Source organism: Myxine glutinosa, chromosome 2, assembly GCF_964187855.1.
Source record: "Myxine glutinosa chromosome 2, kmMyxGlut1.1, whole genome shotgun sequence".
Taxonomy (NCBI): domain Eukaryota; kingdom Metazoa; phylum Chordata; class Myxini; order Myxiniformes; family Myxinidae; genus Myxine; species Myxine glutinosa.
Window position 1 is genome coordinate 133,279,950 of NC_136262.1, and position 16,565 is coordinate 133,296,514.

The window sequence follows — 16,565 nt, forward strand, 5'->3', positions numbered from 1 at the left end:
TTGTGAGGCAGTTGCAGGAGAAGTACATGGAGAAGAGGAAGAAGTTGTTTCTTGGGTTTGTTGATCTGGAGAAAGCATTCGACTTTCGATAGGGTTCCACGCAAAGTATTGACATGGGCAATGAGGAAGTTAGGAGTGGAGGAATGGTTGATCAGAGTAGTGATGGCAATGTACAAAAGAGCACGCACAGCTGTAAGGACGAAGGACGGGAACAGTGGTGAGTTTGAGGTGAAGGTGGGAGTGCATCAGGGGTCGGTACTAAGTCCACTACTATTTGTAGCTGTGATGGAGGTGCTGGCTCAGAACGTGAAGGAGGGTTTACCGTGGGAGTTGTTGTATGCAGATGATCTGGTGTTGATTGCGGAAAGTATGGATGGACTGAAGGAAAAGATGAACAAGTGGAAGGAATGTATGGAGACAAAAGGTCTGAAGGTGAATATCGGAAAGACGAAGGTGATGGCAAGTGGTAAAGCATGTGGTGAGGTGGAAAGAACTGGGAAGTGGCCCTGTGCTGTGTGCAGGAAGGGTGTCGGAGTGAACTCCATTCAATGTACAGTGTGCGCTGAGTGGGTTCATCAAAAACGTAGTGGTCTGAGAGGGTCATTAACCAGTGTGGCAGCTACATTCAAATGTAAGGTGTGCACAGAGGGAGCTGCAGATGGAGGAAATGCTGAGTTGTGTCTTGGAGACGGCATGAAGCTGGAAGGTGTGAAAACATTTTGCTACCTCGGAGATATGCTGAATGGAGAAGGTGGATCAGACTCGGCAACGGTTGCTGGAGTGAGATGTGCATGGAAGAAGTTTCGGGAACTGAGTGGCGTGCTGATGAGGGGAGTGTCGTTGAAGCTGAAGGGAAAGGTGTATGCTGCATGTGTGAGAAGTGTTATGATTTATGGGAGCGAGACATGGGTAATGAACGTGGAGCAGCAACGTAGGTTGGAAAGGGTGGAAATGCAAATGGTTCGATGGATGTGCGGAGTATCGTTGAGAGAGAGGAAGACAAATGATGAATTGCGAAAGATGATGGGAATAGAGCCTGTGATTGATGTTGTAAATAGGAACAGGTTGAGATGGTTTGGTCATGTGTTGAGGAAGGATGAAAGTGACTGGTTGAGAAGAGTGATGGAAATGAATGTAGAAGGAAGTAGAGGACGGGGAAGACCGAGAAAGACTTGGCTAAAGATGGTGGAAGAAGAAATGCGGGCAAGGGGGTTAACAAGGAGAGATGCAGAAAATAGGGCAAGATGGAGAAGATTGTCATGGGGACCGCAAGGCTAACCCCCGCTCTAGCAGGGAAAATGGCCTTAAAATGAATGTTGTTGTTGTTGTTGAATCACGAACCAACAGAAACCTATCCCCACTTCTTCCATTGAAACTGACCCCACATTCTCGGATTCAACATTTGCGGAATTTTCCTGGAACGTAGCCCCCGTGAATGTTGGGGTCCGACTGTTGTGTATATGTGTGTATGCACACCCACCTCTCAGCTGTGTAGCCTGAGTTTGAACCTCATCCCAGCTTTTAACTGTCGTCCTCGTGTTTCACAATCAGGGTGATTCATCAATGTACGTGCCATCCCTCAGATGGACATTAAACTGGGTGTCCCATCTGCTGGCATTTGTTGGTGGATGTAGAAGATCCTATGGTATATTTTGCGAACGGAAGATGAGCTATCACTGGCACGATGAATAAATTACAAATTCCTGCCCTGACAAGCAGAGGGCACAGCCAATGATGCTGCCCCGCATCCTTGTGCTGCACTCGGAATAAGTTGCAATAAGGTTGGTGAGTAGTAGAGTCTGACACGATTACTCTTTTAAATCTTTTTATTTTGTCATTCAGATGAAATATCGCGTAAGTGCAACATGCGGCAGATTGTGAACAAAGATGGATTTTCGAGCAAGGACGGGTTTTCATTCATAACACCTTGAGGTTATAGGGATGTACGAATTCACGCAGATGTTCACTTTATATACAACACAGTTCACAAGTTACCACCTGCATTCAACTTGAGCAGCTGAAGAACAAGTTGAAAAAAAATGCGAATGAGAGAGTAGATCGCTTCTTCAAAACCTCTCAGCATACTTGCATCATTGAAGAGATTACATCATCGAAAGTTCTACAGAATAGGGCAAAAGGCAGTAAATAGAGGGGAGCTGTACAACTGCATATGGCTCACACAAAATGCCATTAAAATCTATAAAAAAGTTACTTTTTTTTGACATCCGTGCATGACAAGTTTTTGACTCGGCCATGCAAGCATTCGTGGGATCAATTCTCTACTTACTTGGATTGAATCGGATCACCCGGTGTGTAGAAGGGGTTGCACATCACGTCGGTGTATGCTGTGTGCAGCTTACGGAACATCTGCCATGAACATACAATTTAGCTTGGTGTCTTCTACAAACCATTAGGTTAATTGAGCAAAAAGTGCGATACATTGGCTGATGGTTTTTTTTCCGGCCCGATCTTTAATACCAAATAAATTCTAAGTTGTGAAAAAATGTACATTCAGGTATAGCTCATGCATTATTCTTAAAACGGCCACAATTATTCCCACGTTCTTGTGGGGTTGGCTGGGAGACGTTTTTGTCTCAAATCTTTCACAAATCGGCTGGCTATTCTTAACATCGAAGAAAGTAGTTCGGGCAGGATTTTGTAATTTGTTCAGGGTGCCAGCAATAGCTCACCGACTCTTCCCGAAGGACACCATGGGATCTTTAACGTCCCTGCTAATGCCGGGAGATGGGGTGTCCTTTTAATGTCCATCTGAGGGAGAGTTTATCGTTTGGTTGAGATTCGAACCCAGGATAGACAACGAAGAAGTAAGTACGTGTAACCTTTGGCTATCCTGCCATCCCACTTGTCTAGAAATTTGCTGAAATTTCAAAACAAATTCCAATGCATTTTGTGCTTACAATAGTTTTAAGGTCGGTGAGAATAAAGTCAAAAATACAAATATGTGACAATCAATATGATTTGCCTTCATTGCTTAACTTGTGCCACTAATGCAGGATTGTTTAAACAATGTTTTGGAGGCCAAGCATGTTTCCTGGTGTCTCATTAAAAAGACAACTAGAAAGCATCCGAAAATGCAAAACCCATCCACATCCGTTTGTATACAAACGACTTCTTCCGTATGCTCAAAATAACAAAAACAGCTGAAAAATAAAATACAAAATGAAAATTGATGATTTTATGCAGTCTTGACGTTTAGATCTAAAAAAAAACAAAAAACAAAAGCTTCTAGCTTTTGATTAGTGAACCAATTCTGTGACCTAATATGCAAATTCCTAAAATTCTGGGTCAATTGGACAAATTGACGATTTTATACAACCTTGATCTTTGACCGTTTTTTGATCTAAAAAAAAAATAGCATCTAGCTTTTGATTAGTGAAGCAATTCTGTGACCCAATATGCAAATTCTTAAAATTCCGGGTCAGTTAGATGGAAATTGTCGATTTTATACAACCTTGACCTTTGACCTTTTTATCAAGAAAATAGCTTCCAGCTTTTGATTAGATGCAAATTCTTAAATTCCGGGTCAGTTAGATGGAAATTGTCGATTTTATACAACCTTAACCGTTGACCTTTATCTCAAATAGCTTCCAGCTTTTGATTAGATGCAAATTCTTAAAATTCCGGGTTACTTCGATGGAAATTGCCGATTTTATACAACCTTAACTTTTCACCTTTTTATCTAAAGAAAATAGCTTCCAGCTTTTGATTAGATGCAAATTCTTAAAATTCCGGGTCAGTTCGATGGAAATTGCCGATTTTATACAACCTTGACCTTTGACCTTATCAAAAAAAATAGCATCCAGCTTTTGATTAGTGAAGCAATTCTGTGACCCAATATGCAAATTCTAAAAATTCCGGGTCAGTTAGATGGAAATTGTCGATTTTATACAACCTTAACCGTTGACCTTTATCCTAAATAGCTTCCAGCTTTTGATTAGATGCAAATTCTTAAAATTCTGGGTCAGATGAAAATTGACGATTTTACACAACCTTGACCTTTGACCTTTATCTAAAGAAAATAGCTTCAAGCTTTTGATTAGTGAAGCAATTCTGTGACCCAATATGCAAAGTCTTAAAATTCTGGGTCAATTAGATGGAAATTGATGATTTTATACAACCTTGACCTTTGACCTTTTTATCTAAAGAAAATAGCTTCTAGCTTTTGATTAGTGAAGCAATTCTGTGACCCAATATGCAAATTATTAAAATTCCGGGTCAGATGGAAATTGCCGATTTTATACAATCTTGACCTTTGACCTTTTTATCTAAAGAAAATAGCTTCTAGCTTTTGATTAGTGAAGCAATTCTGTGCCCCAATATGGAAATTCCTAAAATTCTGGGTCAATTGGACGGAAATTGCCGATTTTATACAACCTTGACCTTTGACCTTTTTTGATCTTTGACCCATCAAGCCTGGCTTTGAATCCCGACCCAGCTAGCTACAAACTGTCACCCTGGTGTTTCACAGGCAGGCCGATTCATCAATGTGTATGCCGTCCCTCGGATGGACGTTAAACGGGCGTCCCATCTGCTGGCATTATGTTGGTGGTTGTTAAAGATCCAATGGTGCCCTTTGCGAAAAGCAGGTGAGCTATCTCTGGTCCAATGAATAAATTACAAATTACCTGCACCGACTTTGCACTCAGTTGAATGTCATGCCTGGCCAGCCGGTTCGTCAAAGACCCGGATCATAAACCTCCCCTGGCCAACCCCACACAATAATGTGGGGATAATTGTGGCCGACAAAGCAGAAGAAAACTTTGAATACTTTAAATAATCAACAACAAATCCCAAAGTCGGCAATTGTTGGACCTTTGGCCTCAGAATCTTTCAATCAGGTTACACCTGCACTCGAGCACCAACACCAAGGGGGTATTTTGAGCTTCACGATTGAGGTATCCAAGAGGGAGCAGGGGGTACTTACACTTCTGATTTCATTGTCCCTGAAAGATGTATTTGAAGAGTCGATCACGATGACAAACTTCACTTTGGTATTCGCCACGTATCCATATCTGCTCTGTGTGTAAAGGTCCCGTAGTTAATCGAACACTGCTGTTAAATATATGGGGATTTTTATTTTTATTTTTTTTGGATACAGAATCGAGGCTCGTGAAAGAGCTAACATTTATCACACAAACAAATCAAACAAACAAAATATATAAAAAGAGGGAGTGGTAGATAAGATGGGGAGAGAAGGGGAAGCACACAAACACAACATTTGAGAGCAGGGACATCGGGAGATGTGTGGGAGGGAGAGGGCTTGGGGGGAAGAAGCGTGGGAATGGGGGGAAGAAGCGTGGGAATGGGGGGAAGAAGCGTGGGAATGGGGGGGGGGGGGGGGGGGGAGAAGTATAAAACACAAGGACACCAAGGACTTCCAGGAAAGAAGTTGGTATTTCAAAAAAGTGGATTTGGGGTGAAATTAGCGGGGGTAGAAAAGATCAAGGTTTTGGATGGGGTAAGATAAGAGATGTTGGTGAACAGCTGTTTTAAAGACCTGGAGGGAGGAGTGGGATTGAAGACAGTGAGGGAGTTTGTTCCAGAGGTGGGAGAAAAGAGGAATGAAGGTGAGCAGAGAGTTGATTTTGGCAGTTTAACCATAAGACGGTTGCAGGCAGATCTTGTGCGACCTGCAGGAATATTTGGGGGACAGAGCCCAGAGAGAGCTGCGGGAGCAAGGTCGGTGGAAGACGGAAAGACCACCAACCTGCCTGCGGTGAGTGAGTGAGTGAAAGGCCCTCGGAGTTAGCTTCATCGCGGGAGATTCCAATGATTCTGAACGCTTTGGTTTCAACAGCGTGAAGACGAGCTACATGTGAGGCAGGAGCACCAGCCCAGAGGGGAGAGCAGTGTTCCATTGAGCTGCGGATTAAATCCTTGTATGTGGTGAGGAGCTCAGGTGTGCCAAGGAAGGACTTCGCACGATGGAGGATGCCCAGTCGGCGACTGGCTTTGGAGGCCAGATTTGAAATGTGGTTTTCCCAGGAAAGATCATGGCAGATAGTGAGACCCAAAAGCTTGAGTGACAGAACTTGGAGAGGATTATTCAGAAAGTAGATGGGAGGGTTGTCCAGTCGGTCTTTTCGGAGAGACATCGTAAGAGTGTGAGATTTGTCAGGATTGAAAGACATGTTCCACTTGTTTGCCCAGTCGGTGATTTTGTCCAGGTCTGCAGAGCGGCAGAGAGTGGAGTCATCAGCAAAGAGATAGAGAGGATTTTCAAGAGAGTCAGAGAGATCATTGATGAAGACCAGAAAAAGCACAGGGCCCAGAACACTGCCTTGGGGAACTCCAGCCTGAACAGGAAGAGGAGATTAGAGAAACCCATTCAGGGCCACACGTTGACTATGACTAGAGAGGAAGTCCGCCAGCCATGCGTGGAGATTTCCATGGATACCAAAGGAGGAGGGTTTGGTGAGCAGAGCGGGGTGCCAGACCGCATCGAAGGCACGTGATATGTCAAGGGAGACAACTCCAATTTCCTGTTTGGCATTGAGGACCTCCATCCATTGTTGAGAAAGCAGAAGCAGCATGTCCAGAGTAGAGTGACCTGGTCTGAAACCAAATTGATGATCAGAGATAAAGCCTTTGGAGAAGAGGAAAGATTTCATATCTGAAGCAATGATGGATTCCATGACTTTGCTGATAATTTGGAGAAGGCTGATTGGTCTGTAGTTGCTAGGATCTGTTTTTGCACCTTTTTGTGTAAAGCGGTGATGTTGGCCGATTTCCAAGCAGATGGCAGATGACCTTGAGCAAAAGAGCGGGTGAAGAGAACAGAGAGAGGGAGTGAAAGAGTGGAAGAACAGGATTGTTGGACCCGTGGGCTGATGCCGTCAGGTCCAATTGCAGAATCAGAGTCGATGGTTGACAGAAACTTTTCCACCTTGTCAGGAGGAAAGGACACAGAGTCCAGGAGCAGCTGGGTACGACTGGGTACGGTGGGTACAGAGAGGGATGGGTTTGGGACACAAGATTTAGAGGCAAACACAGAGTTGAGGCATTCAGCCTTTTCACGTGCGGAGTCAACCGTTAAGCCGTTTGAGGTGAGGGAGGGGATGGAGGGGGAACAAACACCAGAAACAGATTTGACCAGACGCCACCAGGATTTGGAAGAGGGAGACAGATAAGAGAGTTCGGTCTTGAGAACGAAGATATATTGTTTCCTGGCTCTCCGGAGGGTGGACACACACTTGTTTTGGGCTTTGTGAAAGGAAATGAGATTTCCTTCCATTGGATTTGCTTTCCAGGAGACGAAGGCAAGTTGTTTCTGGGCAACAGCCTCACCACAAGATTCCGTGTACCGTGGACGGGAGGAAGGGTATGATCACTGAAGACGACATGGGATAAATCTGTGCATGAGAGCAATTTACTTTGGAAGAATTCCCAGGATGAGTTTATGTCAGAGGCGGGAGAGATGGGAGACCAGTCCAGATGATTGATGGCTGCTTGAAGACAGTGGCAGTTGGCCTGAGTGAAATGCCAGACTCGTCGACGCTGAGGAGGCTCTGAGAATGGTCAGAGAGATGTCCACTTTAACAAGCACATGATCAGATGAGCCGATTGGAGCAGAAGAAGAGCAGCAGACATTTTCAGGGAAGTTAGTCATAACCAAGTCCAGAAGAGAAGATGCTCCGTTGACTGAGATCCGGGTCGGGAAATTGACAGATTGTGTCAGTCCCAGTGAGTCGCAGAAGTCCTTTGCTGAGGAGCCATGGCTGGTGAGAGAGGTACCCACACCCAGCCAACTGGCATGGTGACAATTGAAATCACCACATATGAGGAAGAGAGAGTTGGGATGAGTCGATAGAAGTTGGTCCATATTATCAGACAGCGAGATGTAGATGGAGTTATCACTGTTTGGTGGACGGTGCAACACACATATGAACAAAAGGTGGGAGTGAAGGGGAAGCCATAGCCAGAGGTATTCCTGGGGGTGAGGTGGAGAGAGGGCAGTGCAGGGTGAGTGAGGAAGAGAGTTTTTATAAAGATAGCAACCCCACCTCCAAGACGAGGCTCAGGTCTATCATACCGGAGGAGGGAGTAACCTGGGAGAGATACTAAGGAATCAGAGACATCATGAAGGAGGAAAGTTTCTATTAAGCAGATCACGTCTGGTTTGTCAGAAGCAACCTGTATGGAGAGATCAATCAGGTTTGGGCGAAGGCCCCGTATGTTTGAGGTCCATTCCGTTAAAAAGAGGAGGGGGGGTAGGGTAAGATGTGGAAGAGGAGGAAGAGGTACGGAGAGCTGTTGAAGGTGTGTCAGAGATTTCAGAATAGCTTGGAGAAAGGGAAGGATGGGGCGGCCAAAAGGTTTGATGGTGATTGTGTGAGGCACAGTGAGGTGTTATTTGAGGAGGGGGAAGAGCGAGGCAGAAGGTTGGGGGAGATGAAGGTGAGAGTAGGAAGGGGGAAGAAGCGGGGAGGGAGAGTTTTGGAGGGAAGGGGCAACGGGGGGGGTGGGGGGGGTAGGATTTGAAAGGGATGGGTGATGGGAAGGATTTGGAGGGGAGGGGCAAGGGGGAAGATTTGAAAGAGATGGGTGATGGGGAAGATTTGGAGGGGAGGGGCAAGGGGGGATATTTGGAGGGGAGGGTGATGGGGGAGATTTGGAGGGGAGGGGTGATGGGGGATTCTAGGACGGGAGGGGCGAGGGAGATTCTCGGAGGGGAGGAGTGTGGGGGGAGTTTAGGAGGGAAGGGGCAAGGGGGAAGATTTGAAAGAGATGGGTGATGGGAAGGATTTGGAGGGGAGGGGCAATGGGGGAGATTTGGAGGGGAGGGGTGATGGGGGATTCTAGGACGGGAGGGACGAGGGAGATTCTCGGAGGGGAGGGGTGTGGGGGGAGTTTATGAGGGAAGGGGCAAGGGGGAAGATTTGAAAGATGGGTGATGGGAAGGATTTGGAGGGGAGGGGGAAGATTTGAAAGAGATGGGTGATGGGGAAGATTTTGAGGGGAGGGGCAAGGGGGGAGATTTGGAGGGGAGGGTGATGGGGGAGATTTGGAGGGGAGGGGTGATGGGGAAGTTTTGGAGGGGAGGGGTGATGGGGAAGTTTTGGAGGGGAGGGGTGATGGGGAAGATTTGGAGGGGAGGGGTGAGATTGGATTTTGGAAAGTGTCCGATTAATGGGAAACGAACATTTATTGCAAAATGAGTTTCTTGTGAACTTCGAGTCAAAAATACGTTTGAGGACGCTGGAGGGGGGATGGAGTGCAGGTGAGTTTAGGGAATGTTGGAAAGAGGAACTGTAAGAGATGGAATTTTTTTTTGGAATGATTAGATTTGGTGAGCAAGTTGAAAGCATCCTTTTATAGACAAAGAAGAAAAAGGTGTTATAATATATGATAGAATACAGTACTTCAGGGGAAAGTTTAAACATTTTAAAGTTTGACAATGAAAACTATCTGGGGAAATGTGGGTGAAACACGTTGTCGAAGAACGAACGAACGAATAAGAACAGAGAAGGGGATTTTTTTTTTTCTTTTTTTTTTTTGAGTTGAGATTTTAAACAAGGAAGTATGGGGTGAAAAGACTGGGAAAACTGAGAGAACGAAAGTTATTGGAGCACAATCGACGGACCGCTGAGAGAAAAACAAAGCCTCAAGGTAAGACACGGTAGCCTACAAGGCCTCAAAAGACGCGACACGAATTAGCCAACGATTTTCTATACAGGTATGAAAAATTAACACCGAGAATCTACCTAAGGACACACTATAGGTACACACACCGAAAGATAAATACAGTTTCGACAAAAACACAATTGTGAACAATTACTTAACTTCGAAAGCGTGAGCGCGTGGACAGCTTCGAAAAACCATGCCGTCGCCGACAAAGATGGGGATGGGAGGCGGTGGAGGAGTGGAAGGAGGATGAGTCTCACACATCAAGGGATACACCTTGTAATCCTCTGTCGGGTATAGAAGACCCAAGTAGAGCTCACGTAGGTCACTCGTGGTCTTTCCCACAGCTGATAGCTTCTCCTCAACCACGTCGAGGGACGTGTGCACAGTGTAGTGAAATTTGAGCTCATTCGCTGCCGGGACGTTGCTGATGTACAGAGGGTAGTTCTGTTGATAAAATACGTGCCCACGAGTCAGAGGTCGTGTAAAGGAAACATTTAAAATAGATCAGCAATCACTGGAATGGAGGAGTCGTGATATCTACCTATTATTAGCTCACCTGGATCTTCTGCGATGGCGTGTCGTCCGTCAGTCTATAAACACCTGCAACTTCTCCCGAAACCGCTGATGGGATTGTGACCAAACTTGGCACAAATTATATTTGGTATGTTCTGACAAGTTTGTTCACGGCGTTAAAAATCGGATTGGGGTTTAAGGGGGGGTCTACCGGGGGTCAAAGTGGATCCAGGCTTAACCCCAAAATTCGTATTTCATTTCTTCTCTGAAACTACACACACACAATTTCAATGAAACCTGATCACAACCTTCATCACCCATGATGTATCAAAGTTTGTTTACGGCACTAAGAAAAGTTGAGGTTGAGGGAAGTCTATGGGGGGTAGGAGGGGGGGGGAGGTAGGGGGGTTAAGCCCCCAAAATAGATATTTGCTCCATTCTCCAAAACTACACACACCATTTTAATGAAGCTTGACCACAAACTTGTCACCCGTGATGCATGTCACCCGTGATGCATGTCACCGTGTCACCCGTGATGCATGTTACCGTGTCACCCGTGATGCGTGTCACCCGTGATGCATGTCACCATGTCACCCGTTTGTTCATGGCATAAAAATCAGTGTTTAAGGGGGTGTGTTGGGGGGTTTGACCCCCTAAATGAAGCATTTGCTCTTCTCTGAAACTACACACACAATGTTGATGAAACCTGATCACAACCTTCATCACCCATGATGTACCAAAGTTTGTTCACTGTTTTAGAAAAATCGGGCCCAAAGGACGTCTACAAGGGGGGGGGGGGCATAACCCCCAAAAGTTATTTTTTTAATTTTAAGTCTCCCAGGTGGTATTGCCCCGATTTTTATTAACACACCGGAATATCGAGTGTGATATCGACCCATTAACACACGGCGGCATCGAGTGCGATATCGACCAATTAACACAGGCACATCGAGTGCGATATCGACCCATTAACACACAGGGGCATCGAGTGTGATATCGACCCATTAACACACGGGGGCATCGAGTGTGATATCGACCTATTAACACACAGGGGCATCAAGTGTGATATCGACCTATTAACACACAGGCACATCGAGTGTGATATCAACCTATTAACACACAGGGGCATCAAGTGTGATATCGACCTATTAACGCACACGCACATCGAGTGTGATATCGACCTATTTACACACAGGGCCAGGGGCATAGAGTGCGATATCGACCTATTAACACACAGGGGCATCAAGTGTGATATCGACCTATTAACACACAGGCACATCGTGTGATATCGACCTATTAACACACAGGCACATCGAGTGTGATATCGACCTATTTACACACAGGGGCATCGAGTGTGATATCGACCTATTTACACACAGGGGCATCGAGTGTGATATCGACCTATTAACCAACCAGAGCACCAAGTGCGATATCGACCTATTAACGTACCAGAGCATCGAGTGCGATATTAACCTATCAGAGCATCAAGTGCGATATCAACCTATTACTGTGTAGTAGCCGGCGAAGCCGAATGAACGCGCACGTATTATGTTGAAAAACCAGATTTTGCTGGATTTTTTTTTTTTTTTTTTTTTTTTTTGTTTGTATACAAGATCGAGGCTCGTGAAAGAGCGAACATTAATCACACAGAAAGACAAACCGACACATAAAACATATAACATCGGGAGCGGTAGACAAGATGGGGAGAGAGGGGGAAGGACACAAACACAACATTTGAGAGCAGGAACCGAGAGACGGAGAGATCTGAGAGAGGGCGAGGGCTTTGGGGGGGGGGCATGGGAAGGGGGCGGTGGGAGAGGTATAAAACATATGGACACTGCCAGGACTTCCAGGAAAGAAGTTGGAATTTCAAACAAGGTGGATCTGGGGTGAATTAGCGGGGGTAGAAAAGATCAAGGTTTTGGATGGGGGAAGATAAGAGATGGTGGTGAACAGCTGTTTTGAAGACCTGGAGGGAGGAGTGGGATTGAAGGGAGTGAGGGAGTTTGTTCCAGAGGCGGGAGAAAAGAGGAATGAAAGAGTGAAGGTGAGCAGAGAGCCGAGATTTCGGCAGTTTAACCATCAGAGGGTTGCTGGCAGATCTTGTGCGACCTGTAGGAATATTTGGGGGACAGAGCACAGAGAGAGCTGGGGGTGCAAGGCCGGAGAGGAGTCGGTAGAAGACAGAAAGACCACCTACCTGCCTGCGGTGAGTGAGTGAAAGGCCCTCAGAGATAGCTTCATCGCGGGAGATTCCAATAATTCTGAAAGCTTTGGTTTCAACAGCGTGAAGCCGAGCTCGGTGTGAGGCAGGAGCACCGGCCCATAGGGGAGAACAGTATTCCATTGAGCTGCGGATGAAAGCCTTGTATGTGGTGAGGAGCTCAGGTGTGCCGAGGAAGGACTTCGCACGACGGAGGATGCCCAGTCGGCGACTGGCTTTGGAGGCCAGCTTGGAAATGTGGTTTTCCCAAGAAAGATCATGGCAGATAGTGAGACCCAAAATCTTGAGCGACAGAACTTCTTGGAGAGGATTGTTGAGAAAGTAGATGGGAGGGTTGTCCAGTCGATCTTTTCGGAGAGACATAGTAAGAGTGTGAGATTTGTCAGGATTGAAAGACATGTTCCACTTGTTTGACCAGTCTGTGATTTTGTCCAGGTCTTCAGAGAGTGAGGAGGCAGCAGACTGCCGATCTGAGGGAAGAGGAATGGAGCGGCAGAGAGTGGAGTCATCAGCAAAGAGATAGGATTTTCGAGAGAGTCAGAGAGATCATTGATGAAGACCAGAAAAAGCACGGGGCCCAGAACACTGCCTTGGGGAACTCCAGCCTGAACAGGAAGAGGAGATGAGAGAAACCCATTCAGGGCCACACGTTGACGACGACTAGAGAGGAAGTCCGCCAGCCATGCGTGGAGATTTCCATGGATACCAAAGGAGGAGAGTTTGGTGAGCAGAGCGGGGTGCCAGACCGTGTCAAAGGCACGTGATATGTCGAGGGAGACAGCTCTAATTTCCTGTTTGGCATTGAGGACCTCCATCCATTGTTGAGACAGCAGAAGCAGCATGTCCAGAGTAGAGTGACCTGGTCTGAAACCAAATTGATGATCAGAGATCAAGCCATTGGAGAAGAGGAAAGATTTCATATCCGAAGCAATGATGGATTCCATGACTTTGCTGATAATTGGGAGAAGGCTGATTGGTCTGTAGTTGCTAGGATCTGTTTTTGCACCTTTTTTGTGCAAAGCGGTGATGTTGGCTGATTTCCAAGCAGATGGCAGTTGACCTTGAGCAAAAGAGAGGGTGAAGAGAACAGAGAGAGGGTGAGATAGAGCAGCAGAGCAGGATTTTAGGACCCGTGGGCTGATGCCGTCGGGTCCAGTTGCAGAATCAGAGTCGAGGGTTGACAGAAACTTTTCCACCTTGTCAGGAGGATCCTTTGAGAATTCCAAGCCTTGATGCACCAAATCACTCAATGGAGGCCGCCATCTTGCGGATGCGGAAGTTTGCATAAAAAAATTGCGAAAAAGTTCAATCGGAGTTTGTTTCACCCGTCTTTGTTTGATTCACAATCTAATGCACCTCCAATTTGAAATTAAAATACTTTAAGACAAACCTCGTTCCCCGGGCCCGCACGGGCCCTGGTTAGAGTCCCTGTATAAAGAGAGCTGCGCCATGCGCTGACCCGAGATTTCTGGTCACGTGATTTCATGGCGCCATTTTGTGTCTAACTTCACCGTGCGTGAACGTCAGCTTGGTACGGGAACGTTGTTTATTGCCAAACAAAATGACTGGTTGTTCTGCTTTTGGTTGTTCAAACCAATCTGGGAAATATAAGATGTATAGATTTCCAAGTGATAAAGTCAGAAGACAAATTTGGGAAGCGAAAGTCAGACGAAAGAGCTGGAAAGCGATCGACTCCTCGAGACTCTGCTGACTTGCAGCTTGTTAAATCATTACAATGGAAATTGAATATAAATGTCGATAAAACTAAAGTTGTACACTATAGAAATATGGCAATACCACGTACAGAATTTGTTTTACGTGTGTTAGACTATATGTCGGCTGGAAGTCCTACACCGGAATTGCTCTCGGCACCCTTTAAAAAATATTGGATATGCCCACACTCCTTTCTAAAAGTTATTAAAATTCAGAGAACGACAGCATTGGTTTGTCTTACTTATAATGTTAGCTCTTATATGCAGTGTTGGCTTGTAATATGCATTGCCATACCACTTTTAATATCACCACACAGCTCTTTTTCACGGCAATAGCTGAGTTTTTGACAAAACAAATATCACCTGTATGTAATAATAAGACTAAATATGTGTAGTAAATTTTTTTTTAGCAGGTTTAAAATATATCACCCCATATCGCGAATGTACATGTATATCTAATCCGACACACTTAGACACAAAATGGCGTCCAAATTTGAGTTGACACAACTCTCTATATACAGGGACTCTAGCCCTGGTTATCTTCAACGAAAATCGTCACCAAACACCGGAACTAATGAGATTCGAGCATTTGAAAAACTATTTCAAAAAAGCTTATTACGCATTTCGGAGGCTGAAAACGGCGTCAAATATTGTAAAATTGACGAAGAATTATTTCTTAGAAATCTCGCGGCCGTAGGGGATAGTTTTTCACGGCCGGAAATATCCGAAGCCGAGACGGAATTCACGGAATTAATCAAGAAAGAAATTTTATAAATTTTAATCTCATCCAGAATGCAAATGGTGTCATTTTGAACTCGGTACGGTACCTACTACACCTACCTACTACCAACTACCAACGACCGAACCTACTGATGCCATCGTGATGGGTAAAATGGTGGCAAGAGGCTTTGGCTTCGCCGGCTCGTTGCGGCTTTGCAGTCAGGTAGTGGTATTCGTATTAATAACGAAACTCATATTGTCAGTCCATAAACATAAAGGACTCGAGGAGAGATTGCGGCTGATTTGAGGGAACCAATTACAATTCAGTCCCTCAGGTGAAGCACAATTGACAAAATAAGGAAATGTCATTAATTTTAAAATGCTCGATCATCGATTTTGATCATCGCTCGCATTGATTGTAGAATCGTAACAAATATTAATGGTAATATCGAAATACCAACACAGTATGTAAAACGTGAGGAAGAAGAGTCTGAAGTAATTGTCGACTGTTCAAAGTGTTTGCGTTAAAAACGTTCAACAATCATGCGAGGTGAAACTGCGAAAAGAACTGCCACCGAATACCGATAAAATAATTACAAACATTTGTACAATCTACTTAAGAAACAGATCTTTGTTCTAAAAGACCACAGAGCAGCGCTATAAAATACTCACTTCCTTTGTAATGACAGCAACACACACCGCCATGGTGCAAAACGCTCTTCTTCTTCTTCCTCCGGTGGCAACATTGAACATGTTCTTCGTCCTCAAAATTAAATTTAATCTTTTTCCTCCAATGACCTACACAATGCAATGCATACTCTTCCTGTTATTTTGTTGTCGATTATTTTCCACGACCTAAAATCACTTAACACTGCGTTTTTTCAGCCACTAATACACACAATACCGATGGCAACGACAGGAAAGGTCGTGTTAATATCCCGTCTAGTGTATATAGATTACAGTAGATCTCGGCATTAGTCCATTTGTCTGTGGTGAACTGGATAAGCATATACTGCCTCAAGGACGTCGGAATTCCTCCAAATTTATTTCATTTTAGTGTTAATCAGCAATAACGACTGTTTAAAAAGGAAATCATACGTGTTTTGGTTTATAATTTTCTTTTACGTCTGGTAGGCTTGGACCACGAAACGCCACGATACTCTTTATTCACGAAAAACCCTGTGGGAATGGGGATATTATTACAATAGTATTAATATATTTTGTAATAATATTAATATTATGCTATTATCATCAGTGTTGTTATTAGAATTGGCCTTTGAAAAACGCCATCATTACCTATTTTAACAAGGATATACACCTCAATTAGTTCTTCCCAAATGCGGAAAACCCCTTTGAAGAATGGGGCAAATGAAGTCGATACAACCCCCATTGTGTGACCCTAAGTCCTCCTGTCAAGTTTGTTTAAGATTGGATAAGTAACGAAACACAGATATCAAATTACGTATTTTAGTGTGATGCTTTGATGATAAAGAAGATTCTCAATAGCTCGGAGTTTCTTTGACGAACATGACAATGATTTTGCAATCGTCGGTATTTTTGTAATCGTCCCTGTAATCCCTATTATTTGATTAAGTGACGAAGTCGTAAACTTGGGCTGCCAGTCGCCTCGAAGCTTTCTGATGTGGGTTCGATTACCGACCCGGCCATAAACTGGCATCTTGGTGTTTCACAGGCAGGGGGGTTCATCAATGTGTGTACCGTCCCTCAGAGGGACGTTAAACGAGCGT

General features: G+C 44.8%; 1 protein-coding gene across 4 annotated transcripts; it reads right to left on the bottom strand.

The window, feature by feature from the left end:
* Positions 1-1,808: 1,808 nt before the first annotated feature.
* On the bottom strand, positions 1,809-15,785 carry TRAPPC2L (trafficking protein particle complex subunit 2L). Of its 4 annotated transcripts, none has more exons than XM_068107095.2 (5): positions 15,490-15,785; positions 9,920-10,092; positions 4,946-5,033; positions 2,288-2,367; positions 1,809-2,119 (listed from the first exon to the last, which is right to left on the bottom strand). In XM_068107095.2, the coding sequence occupies exons 1-5, from the start codon at positions 15,568-15,570 to the stop codon at positions 2,077-2,079; spliced, it is 465 nt and encodes a 154-aa protein (XP_067963196.2). In that variant the 5' UTR covers positions 15,571-15,785; the 3' UTR covers positions 1,809-2,076. The 4 variants fall into 4 exon arrangements, with proteins under 4 accessions (XP_067963196.2, XP_067963197.2, XP_078627802.1 ...); XM_068107096.2 differs by having other exon boundaries at positions 4,946-5,038; positions 9,966-10,092; positions 15,490-15,617; XM_078771676.1 differs by having other exon boundaries at positions 4,946-5,038; positions 9,805-10,092; positions 15,490-15,617.
* Between the last annotated feature and the right edge of the window lie 780 nt (positions 15,786-16,565).